This window comes from Choloepus didactylus, chromosome 13 (assembly GCF_015220235.1).
Source record: "Choloepus didactylus isolate mChoDid1 chromosome 13, mChoDid1.pri, whole genome shotgun sequence".
NCBI lineage: Eukaryota > Metazoa > Chordata > Mammalia > Pilosa > Megalonychidae > Choloepus > Choloepus didactylus.
Window position 1 is genome coordinate 91,857,266 of NC_051319.1, and position 15,891 is coordinate 91,873,156.

Here is a 15,891-nt window from a genome sequence, read left to right on the forward strand (position 1 = left end):
TCTGGATTATTTATTTTAATTTAAAGAGACTATGTGATAGGCAGTAGGAGTATTTGGGGGTAAAAGGAGCTATGGGGTCTTCCAGCCCCACTCAGGTCCCACTAAGCAGTCAGCTGATGTAACCCACCCTCAGGGTCAGCATTGCCTTTACTCCTAGTCCCATCCCCCTGTGCTAAACCGAAGGGAGGTTTAGTCAGATGATGGGCACTGGGAAGACAAACTTGGTTTAAATTTGAAAAGGGGTCAAAGGGATGTTTTGCCGATAACACTGTGTGGATTCACAGGCTTCTATATAGTGAAGGGCCATATGCTTTCATCTTTAGTTAAGTACTTAGCTGTGTTTCCTCTCACCCTTTAGTATATTAATTGTGGACAAAAAAGGAGCAAGAACAGCAACAAAATAACCCAACTTTTCTATTCTGCATTCTTCTTGTTCGTATGTCCTTGCACATTTAACAGGCTGTGTGGACTGGGCTGCTACATACTTAGCCTATACCAGGTGCTGTGAGAGTGTATTAAATGTTCTCTCACCTCAAAGATCTGATTACTGTTTGGAGAAAAAAAGATACTGGCAGTATAGTATCGTAGATCGAACATGAGCTTTGGAGTTAGATCTGCTTTCAAATTTTGGCTCAGCCACTTACTAGCCAAATGCATTGGCTCAGTTACTTAAATTTTTTTGAATTGGTGTCCTCATTCGCCTGTGCAAAGTTAAGAGCATGAGTAATAACAATTGAGTCCCGATCCTGCACCAGGCATTTTATATACTTTTTTACAATGTTTCATTTTATTTAATCCTCACCATAACCCTGCCAGGGAGGTTGTATCGTTTCCATTCTATGGATGACACAACTGAGTCTCAGACATATTCATCAATTTGGTCACGGTTATTTCACTAATGGAGACCAGAAATGGGATTCAATCATAGGATTCCAAAGCCTATAAACTCATACCACTCTAGAGGCCATATAGTATACAAAACAATGCATGAAAATTTTCTAACCACAGTAGGGGTTCAGTCACTGTTATATAGTGATTTACTTAATACATAATTAATTACAGGTGTTAATTCTATTAATATAATAATACAATATATAATATATTACATGATGCATTAATTATATTGTTACTTTTGGTGGAAAGCTCACTAAACTTGCAGTCAGATGGTCTGGCCTGTGACTTGGCTCCGTTATTTATTAGCTCTGACAATGGACCAGTCACTTCCACAATATTCTCATTTATACACAGGCACCCCTGCCACATCATTGGTGTTCAACTAATATTTTTTGAAAAAGAAATGAAGGTTAAAAGAACAAATGAGTTTGAATGAATGAATAAATGTTTAAGATTCCTTCCAGGTTAAAAAAAAAAAAAATCTCTCGTAATGATGCACAAAAATGAAAAGATTAAATAGTGTTCAAATGAAAAGTTAAGTAATTGCTAGCAGTGTCTGATCAGAGGTGCCCCAGACCACAGCATTGCCTCTAAGGAGATCCTCTGGTGCCAAGGCGTGCTGCAAGGGCTGTTGAACGGGCTTCTTGGCCATGCCCAGCCCTTCATATTTTGCCTGGGATCTGCCCTGACTCTGGTTTACTCCTCTTCTATGGCCTCTCAACCCTCACCCGAACAGGGAGATTCTTGGGTCCTCCAAATAAATCACTATTTACTTACTTAAACAAAGCAATGCTCTGGCTGAATAAACTTTGCTTGGCTTTATCAGAGAGTAATGGGAGTCAGGGAAGGTACTGGTAGGGATGTCTGAGGTAAGGAGTATCCTTTTATACCACCTGCCCTTCCAAACTTTATGCTCTTATATTATCCTCTTGCATTATATCTTTTTATGCCAACAGATGAACTGAAAAAAAACATAACAAATAATAGAATGTGATTTATTGAGCCCGCTCTTTATTGAGCCCCTACTATCTCCCAGCCATACACTAAAACTTTTTGTATAATCCTGCTACATATTTTATTTAATACTCATAACAGCCCCACAAGGTAAATGATATTATTATCCCCATTTTACAACTAAGAAAGGGAGGCTCAGAATGGCACGTACCTAGTGTGTATTTCTCAAATATGCATATTGTCTCTTTAAAGAGTAGAAAGAAAAATAGATCAGAAAGTGAAAAGACCAACATAATTGGGTCTCTGCTTTACTTCCATCTGTAACTAAAATAAAATGGAAACACCTGGCTTATTTGGAACTATGCTTTGTTTAAGTGAGTAAATAGATGCAGGCATTAGGAAGTAGGGCTCTTTTGAAGTGACTTATAAAAATCCATTTATGGCTAGGAATGGCAGACTAGTGGAATAAAAGCTTCTCCAGCCAGTATTTTTTAAGAACATTAAGAAATTATTGTTGTTTTTCATTCTTGTGCTTTTGGGGAGGTAAATGTTTTTAAGGGCAAGTCAACATTTTTTCTTACAAAACCCTTTTAAGAAACATAATATTTTTTGGTAAAGATATTTAAAACACAATTGGTCTTATTAAAAAACACATCAAGGAAAGCCACATAGTAACAGAAACTCTAGACGCAGTAACATACCTTCCCTGGTCCGTTCCGGGGGCGAGGAGGGGCGGGGCTTGCCTCAGAGTTGGAGAGTTAGGAGTGAATTTGATGAACTGCCTTGACCTCTTTTGTCTGGCGCCTGAGTGAGTCTGAAGCATTTGGAGACTGTGTAATTGGTCGCTAACTTTCCCTGCGTCTTTATACTTGCAAATGAATCTGCTGCTTGGGTGAAAACAAGAGGACAGCTTCCCTGAAATAAGGGGAGTGAGAAAATGAACACAGTGAAAAATCATGCCAGAATAGTGGACAAGGCAGTGCTTACATAAGTTATTGCTTTCATGTGGATGTGGAGAAGAGAAATGCAACAAGGGATAAAATTAAAATAAAATAAAATACAATAAAATAAAATAAAATAAAATAAAAATATCCCATAAAATCAACTTCAGAGATCCCTCGAGCAGATGCTTTTTCTTGTCTTTTTGGACAAATGCTCCCCTCATGTGGTCAGATAGCAAAATACAGAGTAGAGAACGCTAACCAGGAGGATGAGATGAAGTGGGCAGGGAATGTGTGACTTTATTTGCATATATTTCCTGAAATGTTTTTGGTTTATAGAAGAAAACTCTCCTTAAAAAAAAAAAGAAAAAAAAAAAATGAAAGAGCAAATTGAAAGAAGGAAGGAAAAAAACAAAACAACCAAACAGAAAGAAATAAAGACAAAATAACTTTCCAATGAAAAGGCCCAGTTCACCTATTTCTACCTTCATGGATGATCTTCCAACCAAGAAGCAATTCCTCCTTCCACAATCCAATAGATAAACCACAGAATTAGAGTAATTTATTGAGACATACTAAGTACTAGAAACTGTGCTAGATACTGTGGTTTGAAGGCCAAAAAAGGCATATTTTCTGCCCTCAAGTAACTTAGATTTCATTAGGGGACAAATTGGGGAGCAAAGCAGGTTATTTTGATAGATGTGGTAAATAGCAAGAGAGGTATGCACAGAATGCTTTGGGAGAACAAAGGATATCAGCCTCCTGAAGAAGATGATGGTTAAGCTGAGTCTACAAGAATGAGTACGATTTATCCAGGTGAAGAAACATAGGAAGAACATTCCTTCCCAGCCATGAAGAACATAAACAAAATCCAGAGCATAAAGTCAGCCTGATGTCTGCATAACTACCAGCTCTTCAGACCTGCCAAGGACTAAAGTGTGTGTGTGTGCAAGTGTGTGTGTGTGTGTGTGTGTGTTGGAGGAGGTAGGACATAACACTGAACTGTATAAGGCTGATGAGGTATATGGCTGTATAAGATATGTGCCCAAAGGCATAGAAGGGCATGCTAAGGAGAAAGTTTGAACCTGATTTTCTAAGGCTGGGTCAGATAAAACAGTAGCCTTGTGTTAATTTGACTGCACAGTGTCATTCTAGTCCCAAAACCCATGTTTATCTTATGTGGTAAGCTCCCATAAGCATTTGAGAGTTAAACCCAGGTAGACAATGGGAAACAGAGGAGGGATTTTAAACAGGAGAGCACTTTGGGATGATTTGCATCTTAAATCAATCTGGAAATGAGTAGGGTATATTTAAAGTGGGCAAAATTGGAAGCCATTTTGATTTAACAGGGAAGCTACTGCAAGAGTTCAAGTGAAAACTCTTGGTAGAAGGGATGGAGGAAAGAAGACAGGTTCAAGAATAAAAAGAAGTAGAACATGTGAGGGAGTGGATGTAGAGTGCTAGGGAAAAGGAGACAAGAATTAAACCCATGAATCCATCATGATTCCATCTGCATTTCTTACTGATTTCGGGGACATAGGAGAAGGAGCAGGTTTGGAAGAAAATATTAATTCAGAATACCTAGTGGCTTTTGGTGTCCTTACAACTTGTAATCATCCTGTCTTGATTTGTACATCATTGTTTCTGGGTCTTATCTACATTATTTTGAGAGCAAGGACCATGTCTTCTCTGAGTGCCTTTTGAAACAGCAGTCATCAAATTGTTTAAAAAAAGGTCATTCTCATAAAAATAAATAAGCATGTGTCAAAGTTTTATTTACCTCATTAGTAAAGGATCCAATGGAGGCTGAGCTGGGTCAAGAAGGATTTGAATAATAGGCAAAGGTATGCTGAAATGAAAGCGGTATGTTAGAAACAAGAGCCATTAATGTGGAAAGGGGGAAAACCCCTAATCTTTGGGTTATCTTCTTTCTTAGGTAGGAACAAAAATCACACCTTATTGGTTTTCTATAGGTTAATCTCTAATATTTCAGAGTGGTAGAACATCTGGGCTCTCATCAGTTGTATTTCCTGAGAGTCAAATTACTTTCCAGATGGAATATTAGAAACCACCCTGAAGTGTAATAAATAAAAAAGACACAGACACATCATTTTACCTTATTTCCAAGTTTTGAATAATTTTTCTACACAGTTTCCTATAGTAGCCCATGAATTCATATCCTGCAGCTTTCCAAAAAATATTTGAGGTGGTATGACAAAATAAAGGTGAAACAATGTGACCAATCAAATAGAAAGAAAATAAAAAGAATTGATACAATATCAAAATTAAGGTTTAGATTTGTTTCTGCATTTCCAGGCAGTCTGGACAAAATGAGAAACATGGTAAACTTTTTATCTCTTATAAGGGAAGAAAAATCTTGTTCCTGAGGAAACACAAACATGGTTGTTATTTTGTTTAAGTTTCTTCTCCTTCCTCAGTTCTAAAAGAAATGTGTCATATGGGGCTTTACATAGATGACACAGATGTAATGGCTCTTGTCCTCAATATTTTTGCAACAAGTGTAAACACAGCACCTATGACGACTTGTTACAGCACGCTTTGATCAAACCTAATGGTTTCATATTTGCTAAGTGCAAATACATGCAAAAATGTATTTGTTAAAAACAGATTTTTATCTACAGTATGTTCGAAGAAAAAAAAAGTTCACAATTCACATTCACATTTTGTAGGTCAGTACAAAGTTGCTTAAATATAATAAGCATTCTCTATCAGCTACTCAGCACAGATCTTTATCTATGGGGTAGGTAGGCATTTGGCCACGCAGCTGCACCTCCGTGACCACACTTACCCATCACTAGGCCCGAGGCAGGACTGTGTTATGAGCATATGCGGGGAATCCCTTTGTGTGGGTTTAGATGGGTCTAGTGAATGTCTCCTCTCACTGGCCCTGTGCTAGGAAGTTATCCCACCCCTTTTAGCATCCCCGAAAGACAGTAGGGTACTTTCCTCTGGAGGTAGAAGAGGTCTGTTGAGTTGTTGACATGGTAACACATATGAGTTACATACCAGAATTGGAGTTAATCCAAACAGAGCTTTTCATTTATAAAATTAGACAGACTCCCTTATGATGACTGTCTAATTCATGGGGTGCTGATATGCTCGGGACCTTTTCTCTCAGAGACTCAGACAGTTGTTCAGCATTGTAAAATAACATAGACTCTGGTCCTTGGGGGCCAGGGCTATGCCTTATGCTTGTCTTTGTTTTTAGGATTTGACAGTTCCTGGCTCATATATGAACCATATATATGGATCATATGAATGGGTGACAGAAAAATGTAATGAACTGACACTTTTAGCTAGCAAAGAAAAGAGGTTACAAATAAAAGAAGAAATTTTCTTACCCTGGATCTTTTCGAGTCCCCAGTTAATGATACTATTTGTAATAGCTCTGTACAGTGACTTACAAAATTGAACCTCACATTGTACCAGATTGATTTCTTATTTGTTTCCTGCCTCAGACTCTAAGCTTTGAGGATAAACCCATAGCAGGTCATGGGGACTGGGTGCATAATGGATGTAAGTGTAACACATACCTAGTTGCATCCAGTGGCTCTATAAGAGAGAAAAAAGGAATAGGCAGAGAGAGGAGGAGAAGTAATATCCAGAACAGGGACGGCAAATAGCTGGTAAAATTCTCTCCCAATCTGTGCTCAGGCAGGCATATTAATGATCACAGTTATCTCCTCCCGAGTGTAAACTCTGCCTTAGATTCCTTCTCCTCACATAGCTCCTGGCAGGTACTATTAAAAAGTCAGGGTGGAGAGATGAGAAGAAATTTATTAACTATTCTTGATGTAGAGTTTGTTGTTTGATATAATACTGGTAGCCCTGATTTGCCTAACCCTTTTTTCAAAAACAGAGTTAAAGTTAAAAATAAACAAACAAAAAAACCTATGGCGATGTTCTGCACCAGTGCAGGGTGCTGGCAGTGGAGTGGTGTAAGAGTCTGTATTTTATGCATGATTGCACAACTTCTCTAGTAATGGGGAAAAAGTAAAAATAAAAAATAAAAATATGGCAAAAGAATAATACTAGAGAAAACTGTATGAAGGGAGGTATATGGGAGCTCTACTTTCTGCATGATTTTCCTGTAAACCTACAAATTCTCTAACAAAATAAAAATAAATTGCCAAAAAATCCCATAAAAAACCTATGAACAATTCAATATAAGGTTTTTAAAAATGCAGTTTGTTTTATTTTTATATAAACTAAAACAGCAGAGTTCATTGTTTCCTATATTAAATACATAAATTATAAAATAACCATTCATAAATCGTTAAATACAGTAAGTTGGTTCCAATCTCTACGTTAATACATACAGTACATGTACATGTTCGGTGTACTTCAGAGGATTGTTCCGGTGAAAATCAGTCCGTTTGTATTTTACTTCCATTAAGAAACAAGCACTGAAACAATACACGGAGCAATGCTAATGAGATGGTCAGAAGAAACCCAATTGAGGCAGTCGATTGGATGAAAGCTCTGAGAAATTGGCCCCCTGGCTACATTAATGTAGCATGAATCTGGGAGATTATGCATTCGAACATATTAGCTCTATACTTGAGTCCTCACAGAATTGGATCTTGCAGGTTAAAACATGCATGGATCCTTCTTGGAATGGGATTTTTAGATGATAAAAATGGGATATTAATACTGTAGATTGTGTTGGACTTTCTGGTGCTCTTTCCAAAAAACCACTGGCACAGCCACAAGACTTATTTGTGGACCTAGATATTTGGAAAACCAATGAGCAGTTCTCTGCCTCAGTCAACAACATGAAATAGTAGTAACGGAAAGATGAGGCAGGAGAGAGAAGAAGCAGGCAAGGAAGGGAAGAGTACAGATACCAGATACTAAACAAAAACATGAGTTACCCAACAGCATCAGAAAAACGCCTTCCTTAAGTCCTCAATCATAGCACAGAAGTACACATTTAGTAAGTGCTCACACCATTATACTATGTACAGAATATATATGTGTATATATGTACATCACATATTTATAAAAGTGTTTGGATCTTTATATGCCTCACTGTGGGAAATTTTTATGGTTGATGTGGGCAAATAAGAATATTTTGTGAGATGTGGGTCAAATATAAGTGATTGCCATTATTAATGGATGCTGGGGATCTGATTTTGGTTGGGAAATTGCATCTTCCACCCCTTAGCAAGTTTGTGGAGTCTTGATTATAGGCAAAGACGGCTCAAAGTTATCTACCACACTTCCATCCTACAGAGCTTTGCATAGAACAGGGATGGAAATATTAGCCTGGTACAAAGACCTCAATGCAAAAATAAACATGGAACCTCACCCAACCAACCACCTGGAGCTCCAAGCTTGATATACTAAGTTGAATACGACAAAGATTTATTTAGGAAGAACTAAACTGCCAAACTAGACAGCAAAGAAATGGGAATCTGTCCTGCCCTGTACCAAGATGGAATCATAACAATTTGGCACTTGAAGAGGCCTTTTGAGGATCTACTCCAACCTTTTAATGTGTTTGAATCCTCTCGCCAATATGCTTGAAATTCAGTCTCAAGGTGACATATTATACAGAAATGACAAGGCAATTGAAGAGAATAGATACTTTTCTTCCTCAAACCTTCATGACCTACTTTTTTCCTTCTAGAAGGTAGAAATTGGCTGAATGCAAAGAGGGGCTCGGGCTCATTCTGGAAGCATTAACTCACAACATAAGCAGTCATCTGATTTTCTTTGTTTACTCATTTCTCTAGAAGTTATTTAGAAGATTTTTTAATATAGTAGATAAAGTTTAATTACTGACATTATGGAATTAAGTTGCTAAAAGTTACCATTAAATTACCAGTACTTTGTCATGAAAATTGTATAAAGGGGCAATAAGCAAACAAATTCTTATTCTGTCTTTTGTATATATATCCTGTGCCCCTCTTTGGCAATTGAAAGAATGCAATTAAGTATTTTAAAAATTAAAATAACTATGCTATCTATTTTGATGTAGCATAACACACATGATCCAATTATTTAAACAACAACACAAGACAAATAAAGATTCTTTATACAGTTTCCATGAAAACCCAGGCAGGTCAAAAAGACATGTTTCATTTCAAAACAGCACATATGAACATAGGCAGAACACTGAAGACAGCAAACATATGAATTACACAATGAGTTTACCAAGTTGACAATAAACAGGCAAAAGAAAACAAGACAAGTTTGCCAGAGATTTATTTTAAACTGAAAACAATCAAAGCAAGTTGAAATAAAATACTGTAGCAAAAATTACTTGGCAAAACATTTATTTTTTCTATAACTAGTGGAGGACAAATGTCCCCTTGCTAGCCCAGCAATGTCACTCCATATAGTTTCTGATCTACTGAATTGGGAAAAATCATGCCACCCACATGGGAAGTTATTAGTGGAGAAAAGAGAAACCAAAACAAAACTTATTATTCTACCCTAAACACCTCATTGTTGGCAATGATTTCACTTATGACATAGGTTAAAAGGGATGTCACATTTTCTTTTCCAGCAACTTCCATTGTTACCTAAAATAAAAGTTGGTTGGCTTAAAAAAAGTCAATTTGATAATTGATATTTTCCAGTATGGTTGACAAACATAGTCTGCTGACTTTTTTCTTTATCATGGAAATTTTCCTGAGTAGTTGTGCTCAACTGGGACTTTCATTCATCGCAAAATATCTTAATATTGTCAGTTGTGTTTATTTTTCAATGGATGAATATTTTGTTTTTAAGAAAAATTAAGTAAGCAAACCCTGAAGGCTGCCGTTCTGATTGCTATCACTCATCGGCCCAATGTGTCAGGATGGTAAGGGGGCAGAAATTAAAGATCAGAGTGGAGACTATCTACTCTCCTTAAGAAGTGAAACCACAGTAGACCTCTCCATTATTAACGAGACATTCCTTTTACTATTGCTGAGCATCATATGCAAGAGAAGCATTTATTTTGTCCATTTCCACGGATCCATGAGTGACTAGAACACATATTTACAATTTTGCTGATGCTTTTGTAATTGTGGAAATAGATCAGAGAGAGCTGTAGCTATCAAAATATTTAGTTTCCTCCAGTGATATGTTAACTTTGAGGATCATGAGCAAGAGTTGATAAAAATCTCATCTTTTAGCTTACAACGTAGAGAAGTTTGCTAACCTCATAGATCTTATGCAAAAGGCACATCTGAAGCTGCTTAGATGGATATCCTCACTGTCATTGCTCTGGTTTGATTTTGTGTGCATTTGATACAATCAGATTTATAGGATAAGATACATGATTAAGTCACACTATTTTTGCCAACATTTTAAATCACTTTAACCATGGTCATTTCTTGGATATAAATTTAAATCGACATGTTTCTTGGTGGGGAAAGCAAGATAAAGAAAAGGAAGATGCATTTGGTGGAGTAGATTCTGTACAGATTTGCTCAAATGGGTCCTGGAATGGCCAGTGAAGAGCAGCGGAAAAGTCTAAAATACAGCAAAATGATTTATCCCATCCATATTTCATGACTGAGGTTTGCTAGGGTTGGGTCAGAGATTTTTCAGTGGCACTTCCTTTTACATTGCCTGCACATTGAACCTAACGTTCATATTTAGTCTGGAACCCACCTGTTTGAGCACAGAATCCAGCAGGATTGCTCTGATTTGTATGTTCCCAGTAGGACATAACACCTGATGTTCCAAAATGAAGGAGATCATCAGACTAATTATGTGATATTATTATCAATTCACTCCAAACCTTCATTTCATGGTTGGCTCTCCTATGGAAAAAGTGGGATTTTGTTTTGTGGAATGTATATGCAATAAGGAGAGTTAAGAGGTGCTTATCTTTGGAACGAAACACTTTTCTGTCCTGTTCAAGAGAATGATATGATCTATTTGCTATAGATTATTAGAGATACTGGCTCTGGATCTCTCAATCTTTATTGCTAGTAATGTCCCAGATAGCTTGATGGGACAGGTTAGATTTAACCAAACTGAAGCACTGTTTTATTACACAGGGGATTCTTTTTTCTCAACATTACAACAAAATCAAATAACAAAGCAGTCATAGGATATACAAAGCACTTTGTGCTATTTTAAGCACATCTTGTACCGGAACTGCAAAAAACATTATGAAAAAGCATTCAACCCCATTTTGCAGTTGAAGAAACTGAGGCACGGAGAGGTTAAGTGACTGGGCCAAAGACACCTGGGTCAGCAGTACATATAAGAACAAAAACTGGGATCCCAGAGCTCTAGGTTTTCCTCTACATTCTTCGGTTATCTTTCTGGCTTTGAATATGCCACTGATAACCCCAAACAATCATACCGATCTAGGTATGGAAAGATCGGTGTAGCATTTCATAGCAAGAGTTTCTGGCTCCTTACACACATTCTTTATATCTGGGAATTCTAGCCCTGTAAATGAAATCTTGAAATTTTGAAAAATTGAGGTTGTTTTGTTATCTATAGTAAATAAGGTCTAAAATTAACTCTTCAAGAATATTTATTTGCTCTCAAAGCTGAATCCAAGACCCACATTGCATAACTTAGGAAGTCTTCTTATTGTCTGTAGTAGAAAATGACCTTATCAGTAACATAATGTTACTTCTATATAAAAAGAGTAGAGTTATCTGTTAATGTCAGCTGTCTGGGAAAAAAGTTATCACTCTAAATGACAAGAGGCCAGATACTTAAAAAAAAATATACAAAACAAAACTAATGCAATTTAGTTTAATATTCACATCTCTGTGGCAAACTCAAGTTTTGTTAGTTTATTTATCACCTCTATTGTGTTTTTACCCAAACCATATAACATATTCACTTGGAGGCAATTTTAAGCAGCCATTTAAAAATCAGTATTTTGGAAATTGAGAGATTCCGAGATGTTGTCTGGCCTATGTTCCCCACAGATGTTGGCTCTCTAAGCGGAACTAAGTCAGGGAGCTTGCGATTTAAAGTATCTTCTTAATTTTCTATGTACGAGATCAGTCTTTTGTTGGTGGAAGAACCTGGATGTAAGAGAGGGTCAAGGAAGATCAACCCTGCCTTTATTTCTTAGGTTATGTTCAACGGGTCCTTTGCCTTGGTTGTCAGTTTAGTTGGGGTCACTGTGATCCGCTTCTCAACTGTCATCTAAGTGATGCATTCCACAACCATCACTTTTTGCAGAAAAGCAAACTGGATAGTGCTTTTCCTCCCATTCATATTGCAGATGTTTCTGTTCCTGAGTTTAAAACAATAATATAGACAGAAAAGCAAATCCCTGTATTAAGAAACCAGACTTTTCAAATTAAACATTTTATTGTAAATAGTTCCTCATATGTATTCCTCGTGCTTCATTTCCCACCCACCCTTGGTTTTTTTTGTTGTTGTTGTTTTGATTTTTTAAAATGATGTTTATTATCAGGACTAGTGTTTCCATGGGGTGCGGTGTTAAATTAAAATGACCCCCCCTGCACAGCAGGGGTAGAATGTTTCATTGTAACTTTGGTTCCATGCCCAAAACACATCTTCGCTTGATCTGCTGAAACTGATTCCATTGTTGAATTTTTTTCTTTATACAATATATGTTTATAGTTCTTTTCTTCTGGTTTGACATATACATGTAAATGCAGCATATATTGTAGATTTTCGACAGGGTCATGTAGGAACTGTCAAGAAGAAACCTTGAATAATGGCTTTCAAATACACAATTGTAGTCCTGGCTACCGAGTAATTCTTTGCTTTTGATTTCCCTTTTACTTGTGTAAACAATGTTGCCATCTTTGAAGGTTTGGAAGCATTTGCCTTTCTAGGTCTTACCCCTGTTGTCGGTTACTCTGGAAAACAGGAGAAAAAAAAAACTTTAATCATCATTTCTGTCAACAGCGCAATAAAAAAGGAAAAAAATACCTCTTTTTAAAAGAAAAAAAAATTGATTCTATACCACCTCTTCAAGCTATATAATCTAGTGTAATTTGCATAACCTTTCTAAGTTAAGTTACTTCAATTTTATATGAGAAAATAGAAGTATCTGTTTTAAGGATTGCTGTGACATAACACATACAAAGCATTTAACAGTGACTGGCTCCTCGTAAGAGTTCTAAAATATTAACTATTATCACTGCTACTTTTTCCTCTTGGGTGTTCCAAGGCTATGCCTTAAGAAGTTCAACCGACTGATTCATCATAACCCAAAAGATCAATGTAAGTTGTTATTTAAAATGCAGGCCTGTCTGTGCCCTTTAATGACTTACTTGTATGTCACACTTTCTCCCCAACAATTGTAACCACTGGCAAATTGCCTTCATCTTAAGGTCCTGGCTGGTTGATTCCCTGGGAACTCAGCCACACAGGTTTCCTGGTTGGCACAGAGAAGGAGCGCTCCCTGGGCTCTGTCACTCAGGACTCCCAGACCAGCTCTTCTTTAAGGACACATGTCTGAGTGAGTCCCAAGTAGGTAGAAGTATAAGAAGTATAATGCTCTGTTTCATTAAAACCCACAAATGGCACAGATGATATGCTATCATGTGCTGCTTAAAGTCTGAAAGACATGGACAGAGGAAATGGGATTTCCACTTTCTATCTGTGGACCCAAGGACAAGTTATTTAACTTCTCTCTCAATTTCTCCATTTATGCGATAAGGTTACTAATTGTAGCAGGACTTTACTACTGTTCTAGAAATGATGATCAAGATCCAAAGTTGAGGAAAAGGAGGCACTTCCAGGCCACTATACAGAGGCAAATTAAATAGTCAAAGAAATTCCTGCCAAAAGCGCAAGACAGAAATATTTGGAATGCATATTTGTAGAGTCACTTTTTCTGCTCCCCAAAACTAAATGAGACTGGGATGAAAGAGTCATAGAGTCACAGAGGAGAATCAGCAGGAGGAAGTGCGGTGGCTGGCATGGCAATATACTGGAGTGATGGGAGAGACTGATGGTGCTTGCATGAAGGCAGACTTACATTCTACACTTGCTCTTCCATCTGTGTGTATCTGAGCAGAGAATTGGAGTGACAGCAGGGCAGAGATGGTGGCAGTAGTGTGCAATTGTGCCCCTTTCCCATGCTGCATTCCAAACTATCACCAGTGATGGGAGCCAGAGTGTGGTGGTGGAAGGGGCTGAGCCATGGTGGGTCAGTGAGTAGTGCAGTCGCATGTCTGCACAGCCTTCTAAAGAACTCACACATGGCTCCCCCAGAAGGGCCAGTCTTTGGTCACCTCTCACAGAAAATACATCAGAGCTGGTCAGGAACAGCCAGAGAAACAGCATCAACCACCAGAGAGGAGGCCACAACCACTGCCAACGGAATTGAGAGGATCTTTTCCTTCTTCCTCTTCTCTGCCTGCCCTGCAGAGGAGTTGAGCCTTGAAGATGGAAGAGGAAGAGGTCTCTTGGAGCCAGACTGCGAACCACCTCTGCCACAGGACTACCTGGCTCAAACCTAAGGTAGGATAAGGGAGGACATGAGAATAAACTGAGTCTGAGATGGATTTTTAAACTATACAGGACTTTTGAGAACTGAAAGTGGCTGAAGAGTTATGGAACCTACTGCAGATGTAACTATAGGATGAGAGAGAAGAAAAATAGATTTAAGTTCATGTTTACGTCCCACTGAGATGAGAAGCTTAAAGAATAGTTACAAATGAAAGGCCTGTAGAAGTAAGTAAGATAATGTTTGTTGAGCTTGCCATGTAAGTACCTAAGAAATACTCATGTATTTTTTGAGTTTATGCAACTCATGAAATTTCCCTATTCTCTGGTAAAGAAGAGAACTGACCTAAATGTATATAAAGCTCTTTTAGGTATCATATATATACATTTATGTGTATATGTGTGTGTTTCTGTGTGTATGCAAACATAAAATAAATATATAAACACAACAAGTCTTTTGCTGGCAAGCTTTCAATTTATATACTATCAGAGTTTAAATCCTCAATTCTGCACCAATTCTTCCCTGTCATTCTTGAGGTGAAACCCCCTCATTGACACTGGTTTAAAAAACAAATGGAATGGACCTAGGACTTGAATAGACATTTTCCCAAAGAAGATACAGCCAATAAGTACATAAAGAGATGCTCAACATGATTAGTCATAAGGGAAATGCAAATCAAAATCACAATGAGAAACCACGTCATACCCACTAGGATGGCTATTATTTAAAAATTGGAAAATAACAAGTGCTGGCAAGGATGCAGAGAAACTGGAACAGCTGTACGTTGTTGGTGGTCATGTAAAATGTTGCAGCTGTTGTGGAAAACAGTTTGGCAGTTCCTCTAAAAGTTAAATAGTATTACCATATGACCTGGCAATTCTAAGTCTAGGTACATACCACCCAAAATTGAAAACAGAAACTCAAACAGATACTTGTACACTGATGTTCATAGCAGCATTATTCACAATAGCCAAAAGATGGAAGCAACCAAAAGTCCATGAACAGATTCAGTGATAAACAAAATATGGTATATGGATTATTATTCAGCCATAAAAGGAAATGAAGTTCTGATACATGCAACAACTTGGATGAACTTTGAAATAATTTTATTAAGTGATATAAACCAGATACAAAAGGACAGACACTGTGATTTCACTTATATGAAATATCTAGAATAAGCAAATTCAAACAGAGAAAAAGTAGATTCGAAGTTACCAGAGTCTGGGGGAAGGGAATAATGAGGAACTATTGCTTAATAGGTACAGAGTTTCTGTTTGGGGTAATACAAAAGTCTTGGTAATGATGACAGTGATGGTAGCACAACATTGTGAATGTAATTAATACCACTTAAGTGTATACTTAAAAGTGGTTAAAATGAGCAATTTTGTGATATATATACATATAAATATATATATCCACAGTAAATGAAACAAAATAAATAGACTTAGAGGCAGGCTCCCAGAATTTTCTGAAAATCAAGTAATATCTGTAACAGGAACTATAATTTCTTACATTAAATCCAGATTTACTCAAATTGGCAGTGTGCATAACTAGAGTTATCCAAAGTGTAATCACAGATAACCAATTTTTAATGAGCTAAAGGTCAGTGCGGTATAACTAAAATTGTACAGTATATAAATTGATCTTTGATTCAGAAGACTCTATTGGATATTACAGAAC

At 37.2% G+C, this 15,891-nt stretch overlaps 1 protein-coding gene across 4 annotated transcripts in view; it reads right to left on the bottom strand.

The window, feature by feature from the left end:
* Positions 1 to 11,511: 11,511 nt before the first annotated feature.
* JAKMIP2 (janus kinase and microtubule interacting protein 2) overlaps positions 11,512 to 15,891 on the bottom strand; it is a 177,672-nt gene continuing 173,292 nt past the window's right edge. For all 4 annotated transcript variants that reach the window (XM_037801884.1, XM_037801883.1, XM_037801881.1 and 1 more), the window contains one exon: positions 11,512 to 12,613. Coding sequence is in view for 1 of the 4 variants with exons in the window: in XM_037801883.1 (XP_037657811.1) it covers positions 12,593 to 12,613 (21 nt within the window). In the remaining 3 variants the exon portion in view is untranslated. The remainder of the gene's footprint in view (positions 12,614 to 15,891) is intronic.